Genomic DNA, 27,027 nt, shown 5'->3' with positions numbered 1-27,027 from the left:
TCTGTTCACATGGTATCTAAAACTAAAATTCTTAAATAAAAAAGGGGTCGGGGGACTACAGACACCAAATCTCACTGATTCCTAAAATACACTGGATAATCTGACATTTTCTTCTCCATTATCAGGGTACTTATTTTTATGATCTAACATTGTTACTATGCTTTTTCAAAGATTAGATACTATCAGAATATTTTAAAAAATAATGGTAAGGCTAATAAAACTACCTCAGTTTGCATTTCACTTTATAATTTTCAAAGCTATTTCCCATTTTCCTATTATTTTTCCAAACTATTTCCTCTGCCTGTCTTCAAATCTATTTCTCAAAAAGATTTTATAAGGGCCCTTATCTCCATTGTATAGATAAACTATATCTTGTGATAAAAATATATTGAAATACATACAAAATTGGTTTACAATCACATTTATCCTTAAAAATAATGTATCATGTAATATTCTTTATAAAGTTCTTATTAAATACTTCATTTTAAGAAATATCTTGATATACTTTCAAATTCATTAATCATCTAAGCATTATAAATGTGAGAGATTGCAGTTTCTTTAATATACCCAGCTTACCCTAGTTTTGGATGATTTGAACGGGAAAGAATCTGATGAGCTTCACTAGTGTAATTTTCACTGAAATACCTAAAAAGTGTAAGAAAAATAATCACAGGAATGTACGCCATTCAAATATAAGATATCCAGAACCAATTTAAAAAGCTACTGTCAAAATGATAGTTCTAGTATTGCCATGAGTATCCTGATATCTGTCTCAAATCACTTCAGTGATTCACAAGTGCTTCTCAGTCAAAATTTCCTAGCTATCAGGCCTATGTAGTACAGAATATAGGTCGCTGACAAGACTGTAAAGTACTTTAATAAATAGATAATATAAAAAGAGACTACCTTAAAAAAAAAAAAAAACAAAACTGAGTTATTTTTGTTTCTTTGCTGGTTCTAGTTCTATAGAAGAGTCAATATGTACCTGTTAGGACACTCTTCCTTTCACCTAGGTTCGTTCCTTCCACTACAATTTAAGTCTGTGTTGTTTAGTGCCATTTTCAGTGCAATCAGAAGGGAATCAACAATCTTTTGCTTCATCAATCATCTAACTAAAATACTAGCTATAAAACAGAAGTAGTAGTAGTACAAGAGAGATGGATATGGAACTATCTATTTGTAGGCACATACATCCTTTTGGCCTATACCAAATCTATTTAACCCTAGGATCACCTCTAAATGATAGACACACACATACAATGCTCATATGAAGATAAAAATAAAAAATAAATGTCCATGGTTTTACATTTTAGGGGACAAAATCATTGACATTTTCATAAAGCATAGAAATTTCTAATTAACTCTTCCCTCTTTATTCTTCTACAGAGTATTAATATAAACTTCCTTATTTCTTCACTGGCTCTAATTTTCAACCCATTACACCAGGGGCTGTTAACTTAGAAGTCCATGAATTAATGATAATTTATGAATGAAAGGGAATCCAGGAACCATCTTACATTACGGACAACTTTTTCTGTGTATATGTTTCCCAGGGAGAGAGTATACAAAGCTTTCATCAGATTCCCTAAGGGATCTGTAAACACTAAAACAGTTTCAAAAGTCTTGCTTAATGCAATGCTTTCCTAAGTACTCTAATTTTTCTACTTTATCCCTAGATTGACTCTAAAATGCCTTCAGTTGACTATATTTCATTTTTGTAATAATTCAGCATTGCATTAATAGTCAAACTACTCTTAAAATATTCAATCTGTAATATAGAACAACTTTTAATTTCCTTCCTGAATTTAGTTAACCTGTCTTAGCAGTATCAAATGGTGAAAAATAAACATATATACACAATAAGAAAAAACATCAAAATTAACCTAATTTAGCCAATTTCAGGATTTTTTCACAATAAGAATTATCCAAACTTTAATAGCCTAGCCTTCCCATTCTAGACATTTCGTAGTCTATAAAATCACAATTTCATGGACAGACCCAAACACTACAATTTGTACATTTGCATATCCTTATGGGAGGAAATTAATCTTCCAGGCCATCTTCTAGAATAGTTTTGGCTATCAATTGTGACTTGAGTTACATATTTGGGGTTTCATACATGTAGCTAATCATAAGTATTAAAGAAGATAAAGGAGAGAAAGTTCGTATGGTAGTCTATACAAAGTCAGGAATGCAGGTAGGTAAGTTGTCACAGGTGGTGAAGAATATATGTAAAGAGTAAAGAGACTTTATTATCACCTTACCTGGTTATATTTGCCAAAATAGAATCAGGGAGCCCAGAGAGAAAAAGCAAGTGAATAAAGGCAGTAGGAGGATACATAATTCTTTAAGAAGTATCAGAATGGAGATCAGAAAGAAAAAGGAGAGGAAAGCATTGGTAAGTAAAGAAATCACAAACACAAGTATATTTCCACCAATGTCTTTTTTTTTTTTTTTTAAAGACAGGGTCTTGCTCTGTCACTCAGACTGGAGGTGGCACAATCATGACCCACTGTAAACTTGAATTCCTGGGCTCAGGCAGTCCTTCTGCCTCAGCCTCCCAAGTGGCTGGACTACAGGCAAATGCCACCATGCCTGGCTAATTATTTTTGTAGAGACAGGGTCTCACTATGTTGCTCAGATTGGTCTCAAACTTCCGGCCTCAAGTGATCCTCTGGCCTCAGCCTCCCAAAGTGCTGGGATTACAGGCCTGAGCCATGTGCCTGGCCTCCAATATCTTCATATTGTTGCCAACACATTAGCAAATACTTCCAGCACTGCAGTTATTAAAATTCAGAGATAGTATGAATCAACTAGATCACTTCTTACTAGAAGTAACTAGATCAGAGATTACATGTAATTTCATTTAGGGAAGAAAAGAAAGTTCACTTTCACTTACACAAGATTGATTAATCCAAGTATGCCCATGCCTCGGAAGTCTGTCTTGGGATCATCACCCTGGAAACCAATTTCAGCCCACTGCTTGGAGATTCTAGCATTTAACTTCTTCGTGGGCATTAGAAGATTCCAAAGCTGTACAAACATATTTCCATTATTAAGACATTTTCTTTCTCATAGCTTATAACTAGTAATTTAATGCTATCAAATAACTTTTGTAGAAAAATCATAGGTTAAGCAAAGACTTTAGAACATTTTTCAATTATCCTAAAACATGCAGCACATTTATTCCCATTAAAAAGACTAGTATAAAGAACAGATTTTGAAAACAAATAATACACAAAAATATAAAACAATGAGACGTCTTTATTTACTAATTAATACAGATATGCCCAGAACTGGTAAACTGCTTGCTTGAGAAGGACACAGTATTTTAGGAACTTAGCCCTTGCTTCAGATACCGTATAGTTAAATAGGCTCTATTATAATGGTGGGTTAATAGTGCTTAATCAGAGTGAAAATAGGTCTAAGACAGAAGAGGATGAAGAAATGATACTGATAGCATTCCAACTTGTTTTACAGATTTTCAGTTTAAAAAAATATGATTTGGTTTTAAATAAATATCTTTAAGGATGAGGATTTAAGAACAACTATCAAGCCGGGTGTGGTGGCTCACGCCTGTAATCCTAGCACTTTGGTAGGCCAAGGTGGGCGGATCACGAGGTCAGGAGATCAAGACCATCCTGGCTAACATGGTGAAATCCTGTCTCTACTAAAAATACAAACAATTAGCCAGGCGTGGTGGCAGGCAGCTGTAGTCCCAGCTACTCGGGAGGCTGAGGCAGAAGAATGGCGTGAACCTGGGAGGCGGAGCTTGCAGTGAGCCGAGATCGCACCACTGCACTCCAGCCTGGGTGACAGAGTGAGACTCCATCTCAAAAACAACAACAACAACAACAAAACCAGCTATCAAATATTACATACCAACAAACTAATCAATGCAAAATAAAGAAAATTTATTGTTTAAATTCAATACAAGCCATCAAATGAAAGACACAGAAGTTGACTAAAAAAGGTCTGTGAAAATTTGCAAAACAGAAATACTTGCATTTTTTCCCATTTCATTACCATTTCAGGCATTGTTGAATAAGGACCCCTAATGAAAGGAGTATTCTGTTACCTAAAATAAAATGTGAAGACTTGTGACCGTGTTTTAAAACAGGGTCAAGACTGGCTCTGAAGCTAAATCCAAGCATTAGATTAGGTTTACCTGGTCACTACTTTTATTACCAACACGTGTGACTTGCTTACATTAGCCTCTCTCCATGAATTCTGCAAGGAGTTTGATCATGCCAATGATAAGGTCTCAGTGATGTGGTGAGAGCCACAGTATAGAAACACTAGTATTAAAAATTTAATATGCATGAATATTGAATTTCTGGGTTCCATTCCTAGAGATTGTAATTTTTGTAAGTCTAAGGTGGAACTTTGGAATCTACATACTGAACACTAGTTAACTCTAGTAAAGGTGGTCCTTGGACTACACTTAAAGCAAGACGGATTACACAGCTCTTTACCCTGCTGAGCATGTGTAGTGTAGAACTGCTGAATATGTGTAGTGTAGACTGCTGAGTATGTGTAGTGTAGAACTGAATTTCACCATGAAGCACCAAGGTAAAATTCCTTGGACTAGAGGGCTAGGACTTGTACTTTTTTCCCTCAAAAGGAACGGTATTGTGTAGCAAGGGCCTAACATGAAGGGAATAACGATGACAATGGGGACAGAAATAGCAGTTAATCCTCAGTAAGTGCCAGGTACTATTTTAAACACTTTAAATATAAAAACTCATCCATACAATAACCCGTTGAGACACATATTTGTATTATCCTCATTTAACAAAATACACTTTTCCTGAAAAGCAAAAAAATCCTTTATTGTTTTTAAACTTGTATTGCTTAGTGTTACTTAGATAGTATCAATGTTTGTTTCCACAGAACTCCTAATTCCAAGTGCAATGTGCTACTTTCTTTAACCATTTTCAAATAAAATTGGAATAGGTGTAGAGGATGGGCAGGAGATTCAGCTGTGTTCCAGTCCCTATCATTCTAGGACTAAAGCAAATCGCTTCATCTCCCTGGTCCTTAGAATCTTCATCCCTCAAACAAAGAGACTAGTCTAGATGATCTGTAAAGTTTACTCTAGGTCTATTACTCTTTAATTTTGGCACCTCATTGGCTTTATGCATTTAGACTTTAGAAATAAGAAATAGAAAAACTCTAAGTAAATAATTTTTACTTTCATAAAGTTTAAATCTTTTGTGGCATTACTTGGCAATTAACATTCTGTAAGTCCCAAAAGATTGGACATAATAATCTGAAAAGGGATATGCATGTTTTCAATTTGTAAGTAGCTAAAAAAATGTGTAACTTATATGAGCAGTTTGTATAAAAAGTAGGCGAAAAATCTGAAACTTGTAGACATATACTTTTTGGTTGAAAAGATCTCTATAGGTTTTAATTTCAGAATTAAAAACATTAAAATAAAATTTATTTGAATATATTTATTCATAAAAACATATTCATTATATATTTATAATAATGCTTATCAGAAAATTATAAAAACAGCTAACTAAAAATCTTTCCATATCAATGAAATCCAGCATAATAAAATTCTCTAAGGGCAAAGAAACCATATAAGCCTAGCCATATAAGCCTCTAGAATTTGCACAGACTTTACTTAGCTGAAGCCTGATTTATTTTTCTAGTGTTCAACAACTCCACATAAAGAAAACAGAAATTTACCTTCATGAGTAGCTCTTCATGTTGTAGGTTATCAGAATCATATGGCCTTTTCCTCACACTTTCTACATCCAAATAGAGCTGTTTATAACCAGTTATCTGAAGTAAGCACATCTTCATGCAGATTTTAAAACTAAAAATAATAAAATTATTTTTAAAAAGCATACCTTCTTATCACAATAAAGTCTTTCATAGCTTGGGGTTCGTAAATCTATTTAGAAAGCATTTCCTGGCTTTCAGTTTAACATAAGACCCACCAAAGGCCTCCTTAAACACAAAACATTATGCAAAGAATTATATAGGATACAAGGCCTAGAAAGAGGGCAAGATATGGTAGGAATGGCAAACTTCACAACTGTAAGGATTTGTGAAGGCTTTTCTCTTCATGTTTTCTCTGGGCAATCCTATACATTCCTAAATCCTTATTGCCAGATACCACCAGTAGACTTAAATTTCCAAGTATATATAAAACAAATAGCTCCACAACAGTTTATCTCAGCTCTAAATACAACTGCTTCTCTTCCCTACAGAAACATGCTTCTTCTTTAGTCTCTAGATCTATTAATGACATCGCTACCCATTAGTTCCCCAAGCTACAACACTCCAAGTTCTGACCTGCCTCTCTCCATCATAATGTGTCCAAAGATCCCCATACCCTAATCCTTTCTAGCTCTGAACAAAGCAATCCTCATAGCACTCTTTCTCCTACTGTATTTATGCCTTTGTCATTTCTTGCCTGAATGACTCAAGTTTCCTCTTGTTTACTCCTTCTGCCAGCCTCCCACATCATCAAATCTACTCTCCATCTTCCTAAAATACATATCTAAAAATGTAGCTTGTTTGCTTAAAAACCAGAGGACAACATCTACATCCTTCAGTATGGCATACAAGACTCTGTGATGTATCAATCTAGCATTTCACTCATTTCTCCAGCCACTACTCTGATCATATTCAATGATCCAGCTACAAATAACTCCCTATCATTCCAGATACAAAAGTATTAATAGTTCTATGTCTCTGTGCCTTGCTGGCACTGCTCCCCTACCCACTCATGAAGGTCCAGCGTAAATGCCACCTCTTAGGTGGAACTATCCTCACAGTTCCCTCCTAGACCCTTCCTCGTCTCAGCTGAAATAAATTGTTCCTTCCTCTATATTCACATAGAAAATGCCGAATGAAGGAAAAAATATGAAATACTATGTCAACATACCAGTGCTGGGAACACAGAAATGGGATAAGTCCTCTTCTTATGGAACTTAGAATTTACAGGGGGAAGGACAAGAGTTAATCAATGACTATAGTACAATGGGTTACATGGTATGATAGAACTATGAGATGCCACAGCAATGAATCTAACTCAGAATGGAGGAGCCTGGGAGGATTTTACTAGAGGATATAGGAACTGTATTTCAAAAGACATAGTAGCCAAAGTTATTAACCTTGGGAAAGTCATGGTAAGACACCTTGAAGAAGGCAGATGATATACTGGCATTAGTTCTGGATTGGAAACCAAGAGATACAGGTTCTAGTACTGATTCTATCACTGTCCTCTCTGGATCTCGACTGCTCCTCTTGTGAAGTGAGAACACTGAATCAGATGATCTCCACAAACCCTTCAGCTCTAGAGTGTTACAACAGTGTGTGATTGCGATACTTCACAGGTTATGACTGCATAATAAAAAAATAATAATGTACAAAAAGCACACCTGGCATCCTTCTCAGGGTTAATATTCTTTTCCTTCATAATATCGTCTACACATTTGTCCACTTCACTCTGAACAACACGTGTCGCCTTCTGTAAAACCTATTTATGTGAAAGAAAGCCAAATGAGAAAAATTCTTTGTAGCTGAAAAAGACACAGTTTTGAGGCATTTAATCAACCTTACAAAGTAGATATTGAAAATGCAAAATAAACCCAGTTTGTTGCAACCAGTTTATTTCAAAATTTCTCTAGGGCTAACCTCATATATATATATATATATATAGTTTTATAATAAAAGAACAGCAACATGATGTATCAGAGGAAGGCTTCCTCAACTGAGTCAACAGGTTCTCAGCTGACGAGTTCTTAGCAAATGAGCTGCCACCATAGTGTTTATGAAGTAGATATTTTAATTACATAATAAAAATGTTAAAAAATCTTGAATGCATAAGTTTAAAAAATTAAATGCAGAAAAGAGTTGAATCTCATAATCTTGTCTCCAGAGATCACCACTGGCAACAAACTGGCATTGACAAAAACAAAATCAGATCAAATTTGAACTGTAGGAATTTACTGTGCATACTGAAGAACAGTTCGCAAACTAAGACTTCGAATCAAAACTGGTAAGAAAAATAAAAATAGAGTCCGTAGTTTAGATATACCCCAAGGCGAGACAGAGAGAAAGAAACAGATTTCCCCAGATAAAAGTAAAAGCTGAGAAGAAAATGGTCAAAGATCTATTAATAACAATCAGTAAAGATACAGATGTGGTCAACAAAGTCTAGTTTGTCCAATCCTGAGATAATATGGGTACAGGAAGAGTGTTGAAGCTTAAATACCAGCAATGGTAAAAGGACTACTTTCGCCATGTGTAGTCAAGGCAAAAGCCATACCTTCTGCATGTATTACAAACTCCTAAAATATTAAAAATCCAGTTCAATGTCACCTCCTCTGCGAAGCCTTCCCCAGCCCTAGAGTTACCTACTTCTTTTCACAGTCATACTTCAGTTAGAGAGCACTGACCACACCATATTTTGTTTCTCTATGTTCTCTACCAGCTTTTGTCTCTCTTATTTACTCTTATATCTTGAGCATCTAGCATAGCACATTACTGATTATATGCTCAAAACTTCATTACATATATTATGAACAAATGATTGATTGAATGAACTCGCCCAAGGCATACATAAATGTAGGGCAGAGTTAAGAAGAGAAACCACATCTAGTTTCTAAGCAAATACTCTTTCCTGTATACACTATTCCATTACTTTTAAAAAAATTGATTTATAATTTAAATACAGTGAAAGGCACAAATGTTATTTGATCTGTTTTGATGAATACATACATCCAGATAATCCACTTCCCTACTATGATACAGAACATTTCTATCATCCCAGAAAGTTCCTTTACGCCCCTTTTCAATCCATTCTTCCTTCAAGAAGCAACCACTGTTCTGATTTCTACCACCATAGCTTAGCTGTGTGCACATAAATGGAATCAAAGTATGTACTCTTTTGTGTCTGGCTTTTGTTCAATTAACGTTTCTAGAATTCATCCACATTCTTACTCAAATCCACATTCTTTCTCATATCTGTAATTTGTCCCTTTTAATTGTTGAGTTGTATTGCATGAATATACCTCAATTTGCTTATTCATTCTCCTGGTACTGGAAATTTGCATTGTTCCCAGTTTGGGATCACACTTTATTATACTTTTGATAAATATATATTCTCATTTCTTAGACACCTAAGAGTGAAATTACTAAGATATAGGGCAGTATGTGTTTAACTTTCAATGAAATTGCCAAAACCACCTTCCAAAGTGATAATATCATCTTATACTCCAACTGGTGTTTGTAACATCTGTGTTGTTAGTCTATTTCATTTAGGTAACTTTTAGTGTCCTCTCATTGTGACTTTAATTTGCACTTCCCTGACGACTAATAATGCTGAGCAATTTTCCAAGTGTGTATACACACACACACACACATATATATATACACCTTTGTCAACTGACTGTTCAAGGCTCTTGTCCACTAAAAATTCTGTTGCCTTTTTATTACTGACTTATAAAAGTGCTTTACTAGCTACAAGTCCCTTATCAGAAAAATATGCTGCAAATACATTGTCGGTCTGTGGCCTGCCTACTCCTTTCCTTAAAGATATCTTTGATAAGTAGTTTTATTTTGATGAAATTTAACTTTTCAATTTTTTTAAGTGGTAGCATAACCCAAGGTGGAAGATACTCTCCTATGCTTGCTTTCAGAAACTTAAAGTTTTAGCTTAAACATAGGTCTAATGTCCATATTAAATTAGTTTTCGTGTATGGTAAGAGATTGAAGCTGAGGTTTGTTTTTTCCCCTATATACACCCAGTTGTTCCAGCACTATTTATTGAAAAGACTTTCTTCTCCTCATTGAATTGCTTTGATACCCTTGTTAAAAATTATATGACATATTAGGTGTGGCCAATTTCTGGTCTCTCATCTGTTATATTCAACTTTTGACTAGAAAGTCTTAAAGTCAGGTAGTGTTGGTCCTTTTAGAAGATTATGTGGGCTATTCTAGGTCCCTTCCATTTCTTTATAAACTTTAGAATGAGCTTGTCACAATCTTCAAAAGTAGTCTGCAGGGGTTTTTACTGGAACTGCATTGAATCCATAAATCAATTTGGGAATTAACATCTTAATAATACTGAGACCTCCAATGGATGAATACAATGTATGGTTCCATTTTCATCTTTCTCAGCAATCTTCTCTGGGAGTTTTAGTGCAGAAGTCTTATGTATCTTTCACTAAATTTAGCCCTGAATATTTTATGTTTTCTGGATGCTTTTGTAAGTGGTACTGTTCTTTATTTTCCAAAAGTTTGTTGCTAACATACAGTAGTATACCGTGTTCTATAATACTATTAAATTCATTTACTAATAATGCCAGTAGTTTTTGTAGATTTCTTAAGATTTTCTACATTCACAATGTCATCTGTTAATATAATTTATTTCTTTCCAATCATTATGTCTTATATTGCTTCTTCTTTCCTTACTGCACTACTTAGGATCTCTAGTATGATGCTGAATCAAAGCAGAGAGAGTACATCTATTTGTCTTCTTCTCAGTTGAATGTGGAGAGCATTCAATAATTCAATGTTATGTATCATGTTAGCTGCATGTTTTTCACAGCCTTTCATAGGTTGAGAAAGTTCCTTCTTTATCTAGTTGAGATTTTTTAATCATGAATTGGCACTGAATTCTGTCAAAACAGTTTTTCAGTATCTGTTGAAATGTTCATATTTCTCTGATTTACTCTGTTAATGTGGTAAATTACATACATTGATTCTAAAAACTCAACATGACGGGCCGGGTGCGATGGCTCATGCCTATAATCCCAGCACTCTGAGAGGCAGAGGCGGGCGGATCACCTGAGGTCAGGAGTTTGAGACCAGCCTGGGAAATGGTAAAACCCTGTCTCTGCTAAAACTACAAAAATTAGCCAGGCATGCTGGTGTGCACCTGCAATCCCAGCTACTTGAAAGGCTGAGATAAGAGAATTGCTTGAACTCGGGAGGTGGAGGTTGCCGTGAGCCATGATCATGCCACTGCACACTAGCCTGGTCAACAGAGCGAGGCTCCATACCAAAAAACTAGTTCAACCATTGTGGAAGACAATGTGGCGATTCCTCAAGGATCTAGAACTAGAAATACCATTTGACCCACCATCCCATTACTGGGTATATACCCAAAGGATTATAAATCATGCTGCTATAAAGACACATGCACATGTATGTTCGTTGTGGCACTATTCACAATTGCAAAGACTTGGAACCAACCCAAATGTCCATCAATGATAGAATGGATTAAGAAAATGTGGCACATATACACCATGGAATACTATGCAGCCATAAAAAAGGATGAGTTCATGTCCTTTGTAAGGGACATGGATGAAGCTGGAAACCATCATTCTCAGCAAATTATCGCAAGGACAAAAAACCAAACACCACATGTTCTCACTCATAGGTGGGACTTGAACAATGAGAACACTGGACACAGGAAGGGGAACATCACACACAGGGACCTGTGTTGGGGTGGGGGGAAGGGGGAGGGATTGCATTAGGAGAAATACCTAATGTAAATGACGAGTTAATGGGTGTAGCACACCAACATGGCACATGTATACATATGTAACAAACCTGCACGTTGTGCACATGTACCCTAGAACTTAAAGTAAAAAAAAAAACCTCAACATGACATGTTATCCTTTTTATGTATCACTGGGATCAATTTGCTAGCATTCTTTTAAGGACTTTTGCACCTATATTCATGAAGGACATTGAACTGTAATTTTCATATATTATATTGTCTATCTCTGGCTTTAGTATCAAGATGATACTGGCCCCATAAAATGTGTTTCTTTCTATTCTGTTTCCTAGGAGCTAATGTAATAGTGGTATTATTTCTTCTTCCTTAAATGTTTAACACTTCACTAGTGAAGCCAAGATTGGAGATTTGTGAAAAAATTTTAAATTGCAGCTTCTATTTCTTTATTAAGTACATGACTATTTAGATTTTTTATTTCTTTTTGCGTTAGTTTTAGTAAGTTGTTTTTCAAGGACTTTGTCCATTTCATGTAAACTGGAACAATTTACTGGCATAAAGTTGCTCATAGAATCCCCTTATTATACTTTGAATGACTATAGGCTGTAATGGAAAAGTAGAGGCCCAAAAATGCAAATGTGCATCACTATAGCATTAAAAGAAAACTAATGTCATAAAACTTATTTATTATTCAACTATCGAACAGCTACGTTATTATTATTTAAAACCTAAGATGGCAGCTGCAATACAAAGACAGCCACCAAAAACACTAATAGATTGCCAAAGTATTCCTCCCTAACTTTCAGAAATTCAAATGCCTGTGTACGCATAAGTACATGGAGCTTTGCTACATTGTCATATATTGCATGGGAGCCAGACTTCTTAGCAGAATATTGAATTAGACTCCTCAGATTCTAGTAAGTTATTAATTTTTGTTTATAAATCCCAAAGTTTAGTAACCCTTAATATCTAATTGATAAATAGTCCTTACTCTAAAATATAAGCAAATAAGACTCAATTTTTAACAAAGAAAGAATGCATACTGTGGAACAGTTCACAACCCAACAGGATCATACTCCAAGATCACTATTTTAGGGAATCACTCTGAATAGATTAAAATCACTTTTATTCACAGCAATCATTGGTAATGCTAAGTAATCTGAAGTACCAAAGAGGTTTTCATGAATATCAAACTTCTAAAATGATTATGGTATATATTGGCTTAATTCTATTATCATTAATATTATTAGTAACCACTATTTGTTGAATACTTACCAAGTATTGGGCATTCTCTTAGACTGTTTTCATAGTAGTATCTCTAATTTCAAAACAACTATGTGGGTATGAATAGCTTTTAGAATGAGCAAATAAGTAACTTGCACAAAGTCAAACAACTGCTAATTGATAATATCAGGATTTGAACCCCGACTTTTTCGTAGTGTAAAAATGTAATTAGGTAAACCAAAGTATCACAAAATGAGAAATACATTTACCCTACAAAGTAAATGGAATGTACAAATTAGGTGCAACACACACATAAATTATATTTTTAAATTGATAAAGCTACTTCTGTTTATTGGAAAGTTTATCTTAGATTTAAAACTTTAAAAGAATAAAGCATAAGTGATTTAATTTCAGTATTTACCCATTTGTTGACCATTCTCTTTGCAGGATGCCCTCCAACGTGCTATTAGCAATTTCTATTTTTGAATAATGAAGTTATAAGAATACAATTTTAATGTTTACTTTTCAAGTGAACTTTTTACAGCAAGCAACAGAGGTAAAAAATAATGAAAGTTTTAGGCCAGGCGCAGTCGCTCACGCCTGTAATCCCAGCACTTTGGGAGGCAGAGGTGGGCGGATCACGAGGTCAGGAGATGGAGACCATCCTGGCTAACACGGTCAAACTCCATCTCTACAAAAGATGCAAAAAATTAGCCGGGCATGGTGGCAGGCACCTGTAGTCCCAGCTAGTCGGGAGGCTGAGGCAGGAGAATGGCGTGGACCCAGGAGGCGGAGCTTGCAGTGAGGCGAGATTGCACCACTGCGCTCCAGCCTGGGCAACAGAGCCAGACTCTGTGTTAAAAAAAAAAAAGAACATTTTATTTTTCTTTAACTTGTAACCACTACTTTAAAATCCCCAAACACTCTAGTCCACATTTACCTCTTGCTTCTCTAAACCTTTATTTACAATTACATTCAATTTCAGTCTTCTTTTGTATATCTTTTGAATATCCCAAAGACCCTGGTTGAATATTGAACATACGGTAGTCATTCAAATCCTTGAATGGATTTGACCAAGGCACTGGAGTTCTTAAATATAGCGTCTTATGTACTGTTCCACTTAAGCTTGCCATGATTTTACCACACATACAATCCCATTAATACATTCTGTGACCAAAACTGTTGTTACAAATGCAGTACTAACAATTACACTGATAGATGTGATACTGGGTACCCAGTTCCAGAACCTCTGCAGTAAATTAGCAAACAAAAGAAACACTACACACTCTATTCTGAAAAAAGTAAATTTTCATTTACTTATTATTCCTTAACCTCTTATTTTTCTCATTTATTCATTCATTCACTCAATACATATTCAGAGTCCGTATCACAATCCAGGCACTGTTTCAGGTACTAGAAAAACATCAGTGAACAAAACAAAACAAAACCCAAACAATGCCTTTTTCTTTTCAGGAATGGAAAAATAAATAAGTAAAATATTTGGTATGCTAGTGATGGTCTGTGCTATGGTGAAACAACTAAGGAAAGGGGATCATAAACAGAGACAAGAGGATACCCTTAAGTAGAGAATGGTCATGGAAAATCTCATAGACAATGTCATAACTGAGGAAAAACGTGAAAATGAAGAAGTGAGCTAAGCTTTTAAGCAGAAGAAGATAATCCTAGTTAAACAGAAGACCTGGTGCAAAGGTCATAAACCAGAAGCATGCCAATGTGTTTGTAAAATAACAGGCAGCACAGTGGTGATGACTGGTGCGCAAGGCAAGAATAGTAGTAAAGTCAGAGAGCCATGAAGGGGACCAGATAAGAGTTTTAGTAGACAGCAGTGGCAGTGTTGGTCAACTTCCAGGCTGAGAGATGTCAAGGTATTTGAAGGAATACACTACTGAAAAATTAGGGTTGGAAGCTGGGGATTGTGGGTATAATATAAAGAGCTCAGTTATGGTTTTACTCTCTTTACAACATCGAGACTTAAAGAAAACAGGTTTCACAGAACAATCCATTCTAGAGGGTTCAGCACCCAAATAGTTCCAAACCAACTTGTTTAAGGTCAGTTTGAAAAATGCACACAGTTTCCTATCGAAACAAAGTTAAAGCAGTTATGATCCACAATAGTTCCGAGACAGCATACTAATATGCTATTAGTGCCTCAAGACACTGCCCCCAGCAGCAGGAACAGCTGCAGCAGTATCACCTGGGAACATGTTAGAAATGCAATCAGAACCAGATCAGAAATTCTGGGGGTGGGGCCCAATACTCTGTGTTTTAACAGGCCTCTAGAAGATTTTGATTCATCCTTAATTTAAGAACTACTCTTGTAACGGACCTGAAATATAACACCTCCCCAAGTGCATCTGCTACAATTTATAATATTGTTACTTTGGGAAACTGCATCCTATGTTTCAAACAAAGGAACTATATAAATAGATAAGGTATAAATAAATGTTGAGAACCAGCAACTTGTTAGCTGTCAGGACCTCCGTATCCTCATTTTCAAAAATACATTAATCACTCTCTAACAATTCTGAACAAAGGAGTGTAACTCTGGACTCTTCCCCCAAATATTCACTTATATATGAGTTATTCTTACATAGACCATTCTTAAAGAGTATAACTAAATCATTAAAAAAGTACCTATTTTAAAGATTACTCTTCAGAACATAATAGATATGCTTGCAACTCTCAAGAAGGTCTATTTTATTTCTGGCACGATTCATATTACTAGACAGTAGCAAAGCAACATTTTTGACCTTGAGCCACATTTTACATTATGGCTAAGAACAAACATTCATGTGGATGTCTAAAATACACACAGATGTACACAGAAATATTTAAAATAATTATAATAGTATAAAAAATTCCTAAAATATATTTAACCATATTATGACCAATGGTTTCTAAATATTTTCTATTCTATTCCTATTATTGTTTAATACTGGTTGTGTTCTATTATGGGATTTCAAACAATGGTCTAGATGACCCATATTCTATCCTTGCCACACCAAATAATCTACGTGTAGACAAAACTGTGAACTACAATAGGGAAGTAACAGCACGTGGTAGACTGAATTACTGGTCCCAATTTTTTATTACCCTGTAATTGAATTATACAACCTACTCCCTACCACAGCCTTATGGTGGGCATATCACATTCCTCCACCCCTCAACTTGTGCTTGGCCACGTAACTTGTTTTAACTAACGGGTTGCTAACAGACATGACACAAAGAAACTTAAAATATGTTTGTGTGGTCAGGCCTTCAGTTACTCATGGTGAAAACACTCACCAGGTACCTGTTAACCCCCGACCTGAGTCCCAGATGAGACGAATGGAATAAACAGGAACTTGGCCTCAGCCTGAAGTAAGGCTTCTCCAGCTGACCCATAGACATATGAGCAAGAAACAACTATCATTTTATGCCTCTGAGATTTTATAATAGTTTGTTACACAGCAAAAGCTGACTAATACATAGCATGAATTATGACTTATTTGAGCTCAGAAGGTACACAACCCAGGGTTTTCTCTATTATCCTAAGTTGCTTTTCTCTCACATAACCTATCCGGAGGAAACTGTCTAAAAGACAACTTTCCTCCTAAGGCCCTGCTTTCCCAAAAGCTATCAACTCTTAAAGCAAAATAAACAAGTAAAACCTCAGAACAGGACAAATTATTCAAGTATTTTCTTTGAAACACACATGAAAAACACACATACATAGAGAAACATTTGAAAACAGAATATTACCTCTAAAGGGGGAAAATTTCACTCAACGCTTCTTATAGAAAACACTCTTCTAGCAGAGCACTTTTTATTTTTTTAAGAAAAAATATGTCCAAGTTAAGTTTTCTAGAGTTACCACCTTTATGTTATCCTACCTTATTCTTGGAGTATGTCAAGGAATTTTCTGAAATGACAAAAAAAAAAAAAAAAGATGTTACCATTGAATGCTGTTTGTGAATAACAACTAGTTATAATAAACAACCAGTAAAAATATCAAACCAGTAATAAACTAATAGTGCCAGGAGATATAATTTCTACATAACAGCAAGCATTTTAAAATTTAATCTTACAGTATAAAAAACTCAACCAAACACAACATATCTATCCAAAGAGGGGACACCAACCTCATTACTTGGGGTCATCTGTTTCTGTTTAGACCCCGAAGTGTCTACTAACCACTGCAAACTCACCCATGATTGCGTCACAGTAGCTCAGGTCCCAGAAACTCATCTTAAGACTACAATGAGAGTGCTCTCTACTGCATTTTCATTTGTTAGCCTGAGCGTTTACATTTGAGGTGACAGCAACTAAATCGTACAACAAAGGAGCAAGAACTTCAGATTATCTGGTCAACCCTTCTGTCACCAGACAAATAGCTTCTCCATTCCTGGTTTCTATATCAAGAACGACAGGAACATTTTTATTGGTCTATTTAAAAAAATTTCTGGCACATTTACGAATAATCTTCTTTTCTCAGCAATTTGAAAAATATAAGAAAAATGCTTTTGCCACAAACAAATGCCTTTATATATATTCTTCCCCCACACTCTAAAACACCAACCCATACTGCCTGAAGAGATTTCTTATCAAGATGTACTTTGCTCTTTTGAGTAGTCAAAAGGGCAAGTTAAAAGAGCAGCAATAATTTAAGTCAGCCACGAAGTTGTAAGAAAACTAGGAAAGTAATTAAACTTCATCAACCAGTTGCCCTGAGGCAGCTTCTGTCTCATTCTTCCGATGTTGTTTTGGATACAGGTTCCAATTGCCAATACTCCACTCTCTCAACCTGACAGGGGTTGATTTCTCGGTCGAAGCACACTTGATTAACACAAAAGGAAATCTGGCTATTTCACAATTTTCTGTTTAACATAGAGAGCATGAGCTAGAGCACTTCCCTGCTCTTCCTTACCCTGGCTGAAAAGAAGCGACTTCAAACCACAGTTCTTACTCATCTATGTTCAAATTTTAGAGTAAAATTTTCACTGAAGCACTGAAAACTGATGTATTTTAGAAGGTACCAGAGCAACACTGTTCAACAGAAATATAACACAACCCAAATTGTGACCCATTTGTGTACTTTAAAATTCTCTATGGCCACATTAAAGTAAAAAGAAACATAAAATTTTAATATATTTTTAACCCAACATACCCAAAATATTACCATTTCAACATATAGAGAATATAAACAATTACTGAAATTTTTTTACATTTTCTTGTAAGTCTTTGACATACAGTTTATATTTTACACTTACAGCACATCTCAATTTAGACTAGCCATATTTCAAATGCTCAATATAATGTGGCTATTGGCTATGGTATTGGACAGTGAGAATGAGTCTAAAAGTCTTTCCTAGAGACCACTGGATACCTAATTACTGGCCTTTCATAAGTAACAGTAAGAAAGTAAAAGACTGATGAAGGATGCTAAGTATAAAAATGGATCTAGACTGAGGCACTCATCCCATCATATGAGTGAAAATTGCAAAGGGATTATATAAGTATAGAAATTTTTCACCAGAAAATAGGTTGCAACTATAATCTAAGGAATAACTGATAAACTTCAGGAGCCAAAGAAGATAATTCTTTCCACAGAAAAGCAACTCAACAATCACTTTTTCTATAAATTCATACAATTTTAGAGCTGAAGGAGTCAAAGCAGGATTTCAAAGCTTATGAAATTCAGTTTAAGTGACTTGTCAGGATACACAAGAAATACATCTGTCACTGTGAGTACTGAGAAAAATATTCAGTTAAACTTTTATTAGCACTTTTTCTTTTTCGAATAACATTACCTATCCTGTGTGTCCTTTGTGCACCTACATAGGTATCAAATATTCGCTGCAATTCACACTTCCCAGTCATCTGTCGTAATAGCCATTTCATCCAAAATCGGAAAAAGTGCCCATAGAAGAACTCCCACAAAGAAATAAACATTTTTTTTTCCTGGAGGAGGGAAATATACAAGACAAGCTTAATGACCTTAAACTGAATTTTAAAATTTTAAAAATTAGTTTATACAACTGATCAAATCTCAAATTATGTATCTATTATTTCATTGTGTCTGTTTTGTGATAGTGTTTAATTAGACATCTAAAAACAATGGCAGGTGTAATATATACCGCTTACATTAATTAAATGATGGATGATTCAATGGCCAATTTATCACTTTTTCAAAACGAAAATTCACACGACGTAGTCAAACCATTCAATGGCTTGAAAGAATAACAGAATGGTTTGCTAAATAATTGTTTCATATCTTAGTTTCCAAATTTCCCATTCTTTGAGAATTAGGGTTCAACAGTTCAAGATCAAGAGGACCCCAACTAATCAACAATTAAACTATATACCAAAACATCAGAATTGTTTTTATAGAACACGCTCTTCTTATCCCATGTGGAAAATTCGTTGCAACTGTCCCAGTCAGGTGATGCCAGCAAATAAAAACACTACATATGGCTTATAAACTTAAGTATACACGTTGAACACGGAGTATATAACACCTTAGCTCATTCTTGACTTTCCATTCAAGAGGTCAAGGGCAGAAATACTAACAAGTTTTTTTTGCTTTTTTTTTTTTAAGTACACACTCGATACAACTGTATCTTATGTCTTAAGAAAATTCTTCAGCTTCTAAATGAAAAAGTCAGGGAGATACTCGTGAGAGGGAGATACTTAAAAACAAAATTGCTCGTCTCCTTCCTGCCTTAAACATTCCCACAGACACGTCATCTCTGGACTAGGGCCTGAGGAGGGGCTGTCAAATTCGAAGTCGCCGCAGGTCAGTGCAGAAAACAGCACACATCACAGCTGGGTTGATCATTATCTTGAAAACCAAGCCATCTAGTCCGCGCTCATTAGGACAAAAGCGCAGAACTGCCGAGCAGAAGGGATGCACGACTAGCGGCGCCTGAGCACCCCAAGGCTCGGGGCGTCGCTGCGCCGACCCCCCTCGCGCGCCGCCCGCGAATGGGAGGGCAGGGCTCGCACAAAGACCCGCCGGCCCAGGCGCCCCCGGGTTCCCGCAGAACCCCGCGGGGCTCGCGAGCCCGCGCACTCTCAGCGCAGCCGCACCGATGCAGCGCGGGGCAAGAGGAAAAGAAACAGCAGCCACCTCACAGGAGCGGAAGAACTAGGGGGAGCAGGAGCTGCCTCGGTTTCCCCACTGCAAACAGCCGGCAACGGAAACGACGGAACTCTGCCTGCTAGCACCGCGACCCGGAAGTCAGGGAGCGAGGCCGCGGACCCGCCTTCCCAGGGCCACTGCCCGCCCCGCCCCTCCGGCCTCTTCCGATTGGCCGGCGCTCCACCTATTGCTAGCGCAGGAGAGAGGTTGAGCTGAGTGGCCCCGGCGCACTGGCTCAGAGACTAGGGACACCCGGACAGTTTCCCTGGGAACGGTGGTAAGGAGCCCCGCCCCGCGCCAGAGTAGTGTCTGCTAGCGCTGCACTGGAGATTTTCCTGTCCTTAAACCTCAGGTCATTAGCGCAGGTTGACACCATGTACTATTCCTAGGCTCCAAGCGCGGAAGAAACCCTGTGCTTATGGTAACTTACAGTGCGTTGGTTACAAAAGCGCTTTCATCTGCATTGAATCTTAATTTTGTGAAGTAATTATGAATAGCCCCGCTTTATGCAGGAGGAAAGGGAACGGGTTACTTGACTGTGGTCAATACGTGGCAGATGAGGAAAGTCCGTGTGTTGAGAAAAGAAGTTTGGACTTTATCCTATAATACTATAGATCTAAAAGTTAATTTATCAAATGTTTATTCCCTAACTGGTTGTTTTTGTTGAAAAAGTAATTTCGTGATTACTTTTTAAAAATCTCAAACAGTAAGTTTCTTAATTCAACAAGTATTTGTTAATTGTTAGCACAGGCAGTGTTCCAAAAGGCAGTCAAACACTAAACAAACAGGCAAACATTCAGTACGTCAGATGCTACTAAATGTTAAGGGTTGTTAGCTAAGGGGTCATGGGGAGTCTGTGGGGGAAGTCATTACATACAGTGTGGTCAGGGAAGTCTCAGTATTAACGTAGCATTTGGGTCTCATTGAATGAAGTAAGGGAGTTCACTGTGGGAGTATCTGGAGGGAGAGTGCACCAGGCACCAGAATGACAAGTGCAAAGACCTTGAGTTGGGAGCGTTTTTGAAATGGAGGAACAGCAAGAAGGTCGGGGTGGCTGGAGGAGAAAGAGCAAGGGGGAGAGTCGAATGTAAATACAAAGGACAGCTGATATTGAAAACAAATTTTCCCATCCACCCAAAACTCCTGATACCTCAGTCACCTTGCTCAGAAACAACCAGTATTACTTTATTTCTAATTCCAAAAATATTATATGCAAGTGTACATATGTATATTCGTTCCAGCTCCTTGAATTGAAGCAAGTGATACACACTTTCCCACATCTCAACTGGCATTTAAACAATGGACGAATTGCAGAACACTAGCCATGTGCAGGGTGCATAAGCCATCATCCCTGTCCTGTACAAACAATGAACTTGTAATGAAGTCTGGATAGACACTATATTAGTAAAATCATGGAATCTTAAATCTTAAAGAGAACTTATAACTATCATCTAATGTAATTTTTTTAAATTGTAGATTAAAAGATTTAGAAAGGCAAAGTGCACAGCCGATTTGGCAAATTGAGATGTAAACTAACTTCTATTTCAGGAGATTCTCCATTATTACACAAACTTTTACATAGTAGAAGGTGAGATAATTCTATATGTAATCATTTTGCCTTTTCAAAGTGCTATATTGAGTGTAGGCAGTGCTGTAGAGGAACTCTCTCCTCGTTGTTTCCCTGTTGCCTGTTGGCCTACTTCCATTTATGTCTTTCCCCAAGAGAAGAAAATGCTAATATGTTTTGTCAGAACCTGAGAAATTGATTAAGCTGCATTTATTGTAAGCAGGGTCACTGTACATTAAAATTTCTTATGCATACCTTTTGCCTCTTCCCTTTTCCACTAATTCCCTTGCATGTAACTGGCAGATACATTAAACCAATCCTGTTTCTCAGGAAAGATTGCCCATCTCTATTTCTTATTCTCTTTGGTTTTCTTCTTTCTTGTGGCTAGCTAAAGGCTAATCATATCCTAAGATTAAGATTCTGGTTTCATGGAGAAAGTGGGACCTTCTCACAGGTTAGGTCCCTAGGTCTCTCAACCTGTGTGCATCTACCTGGCCTTATCAGATACACCTATATACAAACCAAAGGCAACAGTGGAATGAAATTTGGTTATATTTTTTAGTAGTACTGAGGAATCTCTGCTTTCTTGGATTCTCAGGCTAAACAGCCATGGAACTGTTGATTTTAGAAACTACTTAATGGAAAGAGTTCTCTGGTATGACTGCTAATCATCGACTTGTCACAGTGTTCAGTATTTGATCCACAGAAGACCCAAATTAAATATCAGCGCCCCTTTGGGAGTGTGTGATGTCTGAAATACCTTGAATTTATATGGAAAAGGAAAACTTTATATCCATTTTGTTAACAGTGAAACTGTTGCTTCTGTGGAAGCATTAAAAATATAAAGGGCAGTGGCAACCCTGCTTGGTTTTATGATGATTAGTGTTGAGCTTCCCTATGCCTCTGCCCCGCACTATTATAGACATTGTGATTAGGGGGAATCCCTCATGCATATGTTCCCAGTAGGTTACTTTTAGTGAGAAAACAAGGATTCGAATATGCAGAATGCCAAAGCAGATTTGTTCTCACAGCTACTGATAATGGGCTTTATAAATAAAAAGAAAGTTTAAGCTGTTCAGAAGAAAGCTAATGGGCTGGGGTGAAGATACTGACCAGAATAAGAGAAATAAACATTGAATCAGGTAGAATGATCTTTAAAAATGTTTTGAAGGGCAAGTGAGGGGAGGGAATAGAGAAGGAAGAAATTGACAGGATCCCTACAAAGGGTTTGACAGCACATTAACAATAGCTTAGAGAAGGGAAACCTACTCTAGCTCCTGTATCCACCTCACCTAAGCTACCCTATCAGATCTGTTCCAATTATCCCAGCCTGGAGGAGTTTAAAGGTAGCAATGATGAAAAAAATAGGAAAATAAAGTGTATTTAGCACAGGGTAATGATTTTAACTTGTCTATTAAGGTTGTGGGTAAGAGGATAAATAACGAGGGAAGGATGGGCACAGTGGCACATGTCTATAATCCCAGCACTTTGAGAGGCTGAGGCAGGAAGATTATTAGAGCTCAGGAGTTCACTACCAGCCTAGTGAGAACTCTTCTCTACAAAAAATAGAAAAAAGTTGTCAGGTGTGGTGGTGCGCATCTGTAGCCCCAGCTACTCAAGAGGCTAAGGTGGGATCACTTGAGCCTGAGAAGTCAAGGCTACAGTGATCCATGATGGCACCACTGCACTCTAGCCTGGGCAGCAGAATGAAACCCTGTCTAAAAAAAATAAAAAGAAAAAAATAAAAAGAAAAACTTGAGAGAGAAGAAATCTTCATATGACCCCTGGTTGGGAGGGTCCAAGGTTGTATGTTACAAGTTAATGTTGAGTGGCAGAGGATAGTGAAAACCCTTTTTGGAATTATCGGATGTACCATAATGATGGTGTAAAGTCTACCATAATAGCAGGGGAATAAAAAGACAATATTAAGGTATGAAAGGAAAGTTTAGAGCATATCAAAATATTACAGTAGATAGCACCAGAATCACTATGAAGCTACAGATAAAGAAATAAAAAACAAAAATGAAATTCCTGCCTTTACCTGTGTTGATGGAAAGCCAAACTCAGTAAAATATTTGAAGATATTTATTCTGAGCCACATGTGAGGACCATCACCTGTGACATACCCCCAGGAGGTCTGAGAACATATACCCAAAGTCGCTGGGTTACAACTTGATTTTATACATTTTAGGGAGACAAAAGACATCAATCAATACATGTCAGGTATATATTGGCTTGGTCCAGAAACGTGGGAAAATTTGAAGTTGTGGTGGGGAAGGACTTATAGGTCATAGGTAGATTCAAAGATTTTCTTATTGGTAATTGCTTGAAAGAGTTGAGTTATTATCTAAAGACCTGGAATCAACAGAAAGGAGTGTCTGCTTTAAGATAAGGGTTGTGGAGACCAAGGTTCTTATTATGTAGATGAAATCTCATATGTGGCCACCCTTAGAGGCAATAGATGGCAAATGTTTTCTATTTAGACATTTAAAAGGTGCTAGACTCTCAGCTAATATCTTTAGGATCAGAAAAACACCTGGAAAGGGAAGGGGCTTCTCTACAGATCGCAAATTTATCCATAAGAATCAACTTTGCAGGGCCATCTCCAAATATTTTGGGGTAAAATACTTTGATACTTCCAGGGCCTGCTATATCTGTTGTGTGATGCTATACTAGAGTAAGGTTGGAATTTGGTATCGTTCTGCTACAAACAGTCTGCTTTTTCAGTCTTAAGATCTCGGTTTTAATATTAATGCTGATTAGTTGTGCCTGAATTCCAAAGGACGAGGGTATAATGAGGGCTGTTTGACCCCCACTTCCCATCGTGAGCTTAACTAGTTTTTCAGGTGTCTTTTTTTTTTTTTTTTTAATACTTTAAGTTCTAGGGTACATGTGCATAATGTGCAGGTTTGTTACGTATGTATACTTGTGCCATATTAGTGTGCCAACTTAGTTTGGCTGGATATAAAATTCTGGGTTTAAAATTCTTTTCTTTAAGAATGTTGAATATTGGCCCCCACTCTCTTCTGGCTTGGAGAGTTTCTGCTGAGAGATCTGCTGTTAGTCTGATGGGCTTCCCTTTGTGGGTAACCCGACCTTTCTCTCTGGCTGCCCTTAAGATTTTTTCCTTCATTTCAACTTTGGTGAATCTGGCAATGATGTGTCTTGGAGTTGCTCTTCTCAAGGAGTATCTTTGTGGTGTTCTCTGTATTTCCTGAATTTGAATGTTGGCCTGCCCTACTAGGTTGGGGAAGTTCTCCTGGATGATATCCTGAAGAGAATTTTCCAACTTGGTTCCATTTCCCCCTCACTTTCAGGCACCCCAATCAGATGTAGATTTGGTCTTTTTACATAATCCCATACTTCTTGCAGGCTTTGTTCATTTCTTTTTCTTCTTTTTTCTTTAGATTTCTCTTCTCGCTTCATTTCATTCATTTGACCCTCAATTGCTGATACTCTTTCTTCCAGTTGATCGAGACGGTTACTGAAGCTTGTGCATTTGTCACGTATTTCTCGTGTCATCGTTTTCATCTCTGTCAGTTCGTTTATGGCCTTGTCTGCATTAATTATTCTAGTTATCAATTCTTCCACTCTTTTTTCAAGATTTTTAGTTTCTTTGCGCTGGGTACGTAATTCCTCCTTTAGCTCTGAGAAGTTTGATGGACTGAAGCCTTCTTCTCTCATCTCGTCAAAGTCATTCTCTGTCCAGCTTTGATCCGTTGCTGGTGATGAGCTGCGTTCCTTTGGAGGGGGAGATGCGCTCTTATTTTTTGAATTTCCAGCTTTTCTGCCCTGCTTTTTCCCCATCTTTGTGGTTTTATCTGCCTCTGGTCTTTGATGATGGTGACGTACTGATGGGGTTTTGGTGTGGGTGTCCTTCCTGGTTGTTAGTTTTCCTTCTAACAGTCAGGACCCTCAGCTGTAGGTCTGTTGGAGATTGCTTGAGGTCCACTCTAGACCCTGTTTGCCTGGGTATCAGCAGCAGAGGCTGCAGAAGATAGAATATTGCTGAACAGCGAGTGTATCTGTCTGATTCTTGCTTTGGAAGCTTCCTCTCAGGGGTGTACTCCACTGTGTGAGGTGTGAGGTGTGGAGTATCGGTCTGCCCCTAGTGGGGGATGTCTCCCAATTAGGCTACTCAGGGGTCAGGGACCCAGTTGAGCAGGCAGTCTGTCCATTCTCAGATCTCAACCTCCGTGTTGGGAGATCCACTGCTCTCTTCAAAGCTGCCAGACAGAGTCATTTGCGTCTGCAGAGGTTTCTGCTGCTTTGTTGTTGTTGTTGTTGTTGTTTAGCTGTGCCCTGTCCCCAGAGGTGGAGTCTACAGAGACAGGCAGGCCTCCTTGAGCTGCTGTGAGCTCCACCCAGTTCGAACTTCTCAGCGGCTTTGTTTACCTACTTAAGCCTCAGCAATGGCGGGCGCCCCTCCCCCAGCCTCGCTGCTGCCTTGCCGTTAGATTGCAGACTGCTGTGCTAGCAATGAGGGAGGCTCCTTGGGTGTGGGACCCTCCTGGCCAGGTGTGGGATATAATCTCCTGGTGTGCCCGTTTGCTAAGACCCTTGGTAAAGCACAGTATTGGGGTGGGAGTTACCCAATTTTCCAGGTGTTGCGTGTCTCAGTTCCCCTGGCTAGGAAAAGGGATTCCCTTTCCCCTTGTGCTTCCCAGGTGAGGTGATGCCTCACCCTGCTTCAGCTCTCGCTGGTCGGGCTGCAGCAGCTGACCAGCACCGATTGTCCGGCACTCCCTAGTGAGATGAACCCAGTACCTCAGTTGAAAATGCAGAAATCACCTGTCTTCTGTGTTGCTCGCACTGGGAGCTGGAGACTGGAGCTGTTCCTATTCGGCCATCTTGCTCCGCCCCCAGTTTTTCAGGTTTCTTTGACATTCCCTTGGCCAAGAGGAGGGGTCCGTTCAGTTGCTTGCAGGGGCTTAGAATTTTATTTTTGGTCTACACCTGGATATGTAATGAGAATGGATGTGATGAAAGATCTTGTCCTTACCAGCTTAAAGCCAAGAAAAATGTCTTTAAAAGATAGAGAAATCTGCCCTCCACTTGCTTTTAATTAGTCAGGCAATATGGAAGCCCTGAGACTCACACCAACCCTCCTTTGTAGTAAATAATCAGGCAGTGTCAGATTCTGGAAGGACACAAGAAACCTTATCTTTCATTAAGAAACAATGGGAGGGAAAGTGCTAATCCCCACTAATGCTTTCTATTAATCCTATGTGACCCAGGAGAAAAAGAGCAGGCTTTGGAGAGAACAGTTAACTATCATGATTTAAACAAGGTAGTTCCCATGGTTTAAACAAGTGTCTGTTGTGCTAGGCATCGTACAAGCTGTACAAGAGGTACAGCAAGATAAATATGACTGTTTTTTGTGTGTGCTAGATTAGGCTAATGCTATCCTTTTGATCTCACTCAGAGAGAAGTCAAGCACGGTTTGCTTGTACATGCGAAGGAATGTAATATATCTTTAGGGTCCTTCCCCAAGGATCTCCAACTGCTCCAACTCACTGCTACAATTTGGTGAGATTAGATTTCAACATTATCATCATCAAAATGAAGTTAATTCATTATATTGATGATACTATGATGATTTCCTGC

At 37.6% G+C, this 27,027-nt stretch overlaps 1 protein-coding gene across 3 annotated transcripts in view; it reads right to left on the bottom strand.

The window, feature by feature from the left end:
- ELMOD2 (ELMO domain containing 2) overlaps positions 1-19,964 on the bottom strand; it is a 30,045-nt gene extending 10,081 nt beyond the window's left edge. Inside the window, exons 1-7 of one of the 3 annotated variants that reach the window (XM_007999850.3) lie at positions 19,842-19,964; positions 18,523-18,673; positions 16,606-16,634; positions 7,404-7,501; positions 5,701-5,830; positions 2,900-3,033; positions 577-645 (exon numbers count right to left, since the gene is read on the bottom strand). In XM_007999850.3, coding sequence (XP_007998041.1) covers positions 577-645; positions 2,900-3,033; positions 5,701-5,830; positions 7,404-7,501; positions 16,606-16,634; positions 18,523-18,664 — 602 coding nt within the window. In that variant the 5' untranslated portion in view covers positions 18,665-18,673; positions 19,842-19,964. Of the gene's footprint in view, positions 1-576; positions 646-2,899; positions 3,034-5,700; positions 5,831-7,403; positions 7,502-16,605; positions 16,635-18,522; positions 18,674-19,077; positions 19,169-19,841 lie in introns of those variants that run through there. The other 2 variants (XM_007999851.3, XM_007999852.3) reach the window with 2 other exon arrangements.
- Between the last annotated feature and the right edge of the window lie 7,063 nt (positions 19,965-27,027).

Source organism: Chlorocebus sabaeus, chromosome 7 (genome assembly GCF_047675955.1).
Source record: "Chlorocebus sabaeus isolate Y175 chromosome 7, mChlSab1.0.hap1, whole genome shotgun sequence".
Lineage (NCBI taxonomy): Eukaryota > Metazoa > Chordata > Mammalia > Primates > Cercopithecidae > Chlorocebus > Chlorocebus sabaeus.
Note: the sequence above shows the minus strand (reverse complement) of the source record. Positions and strands in the feature narration are given on the sequence as shown.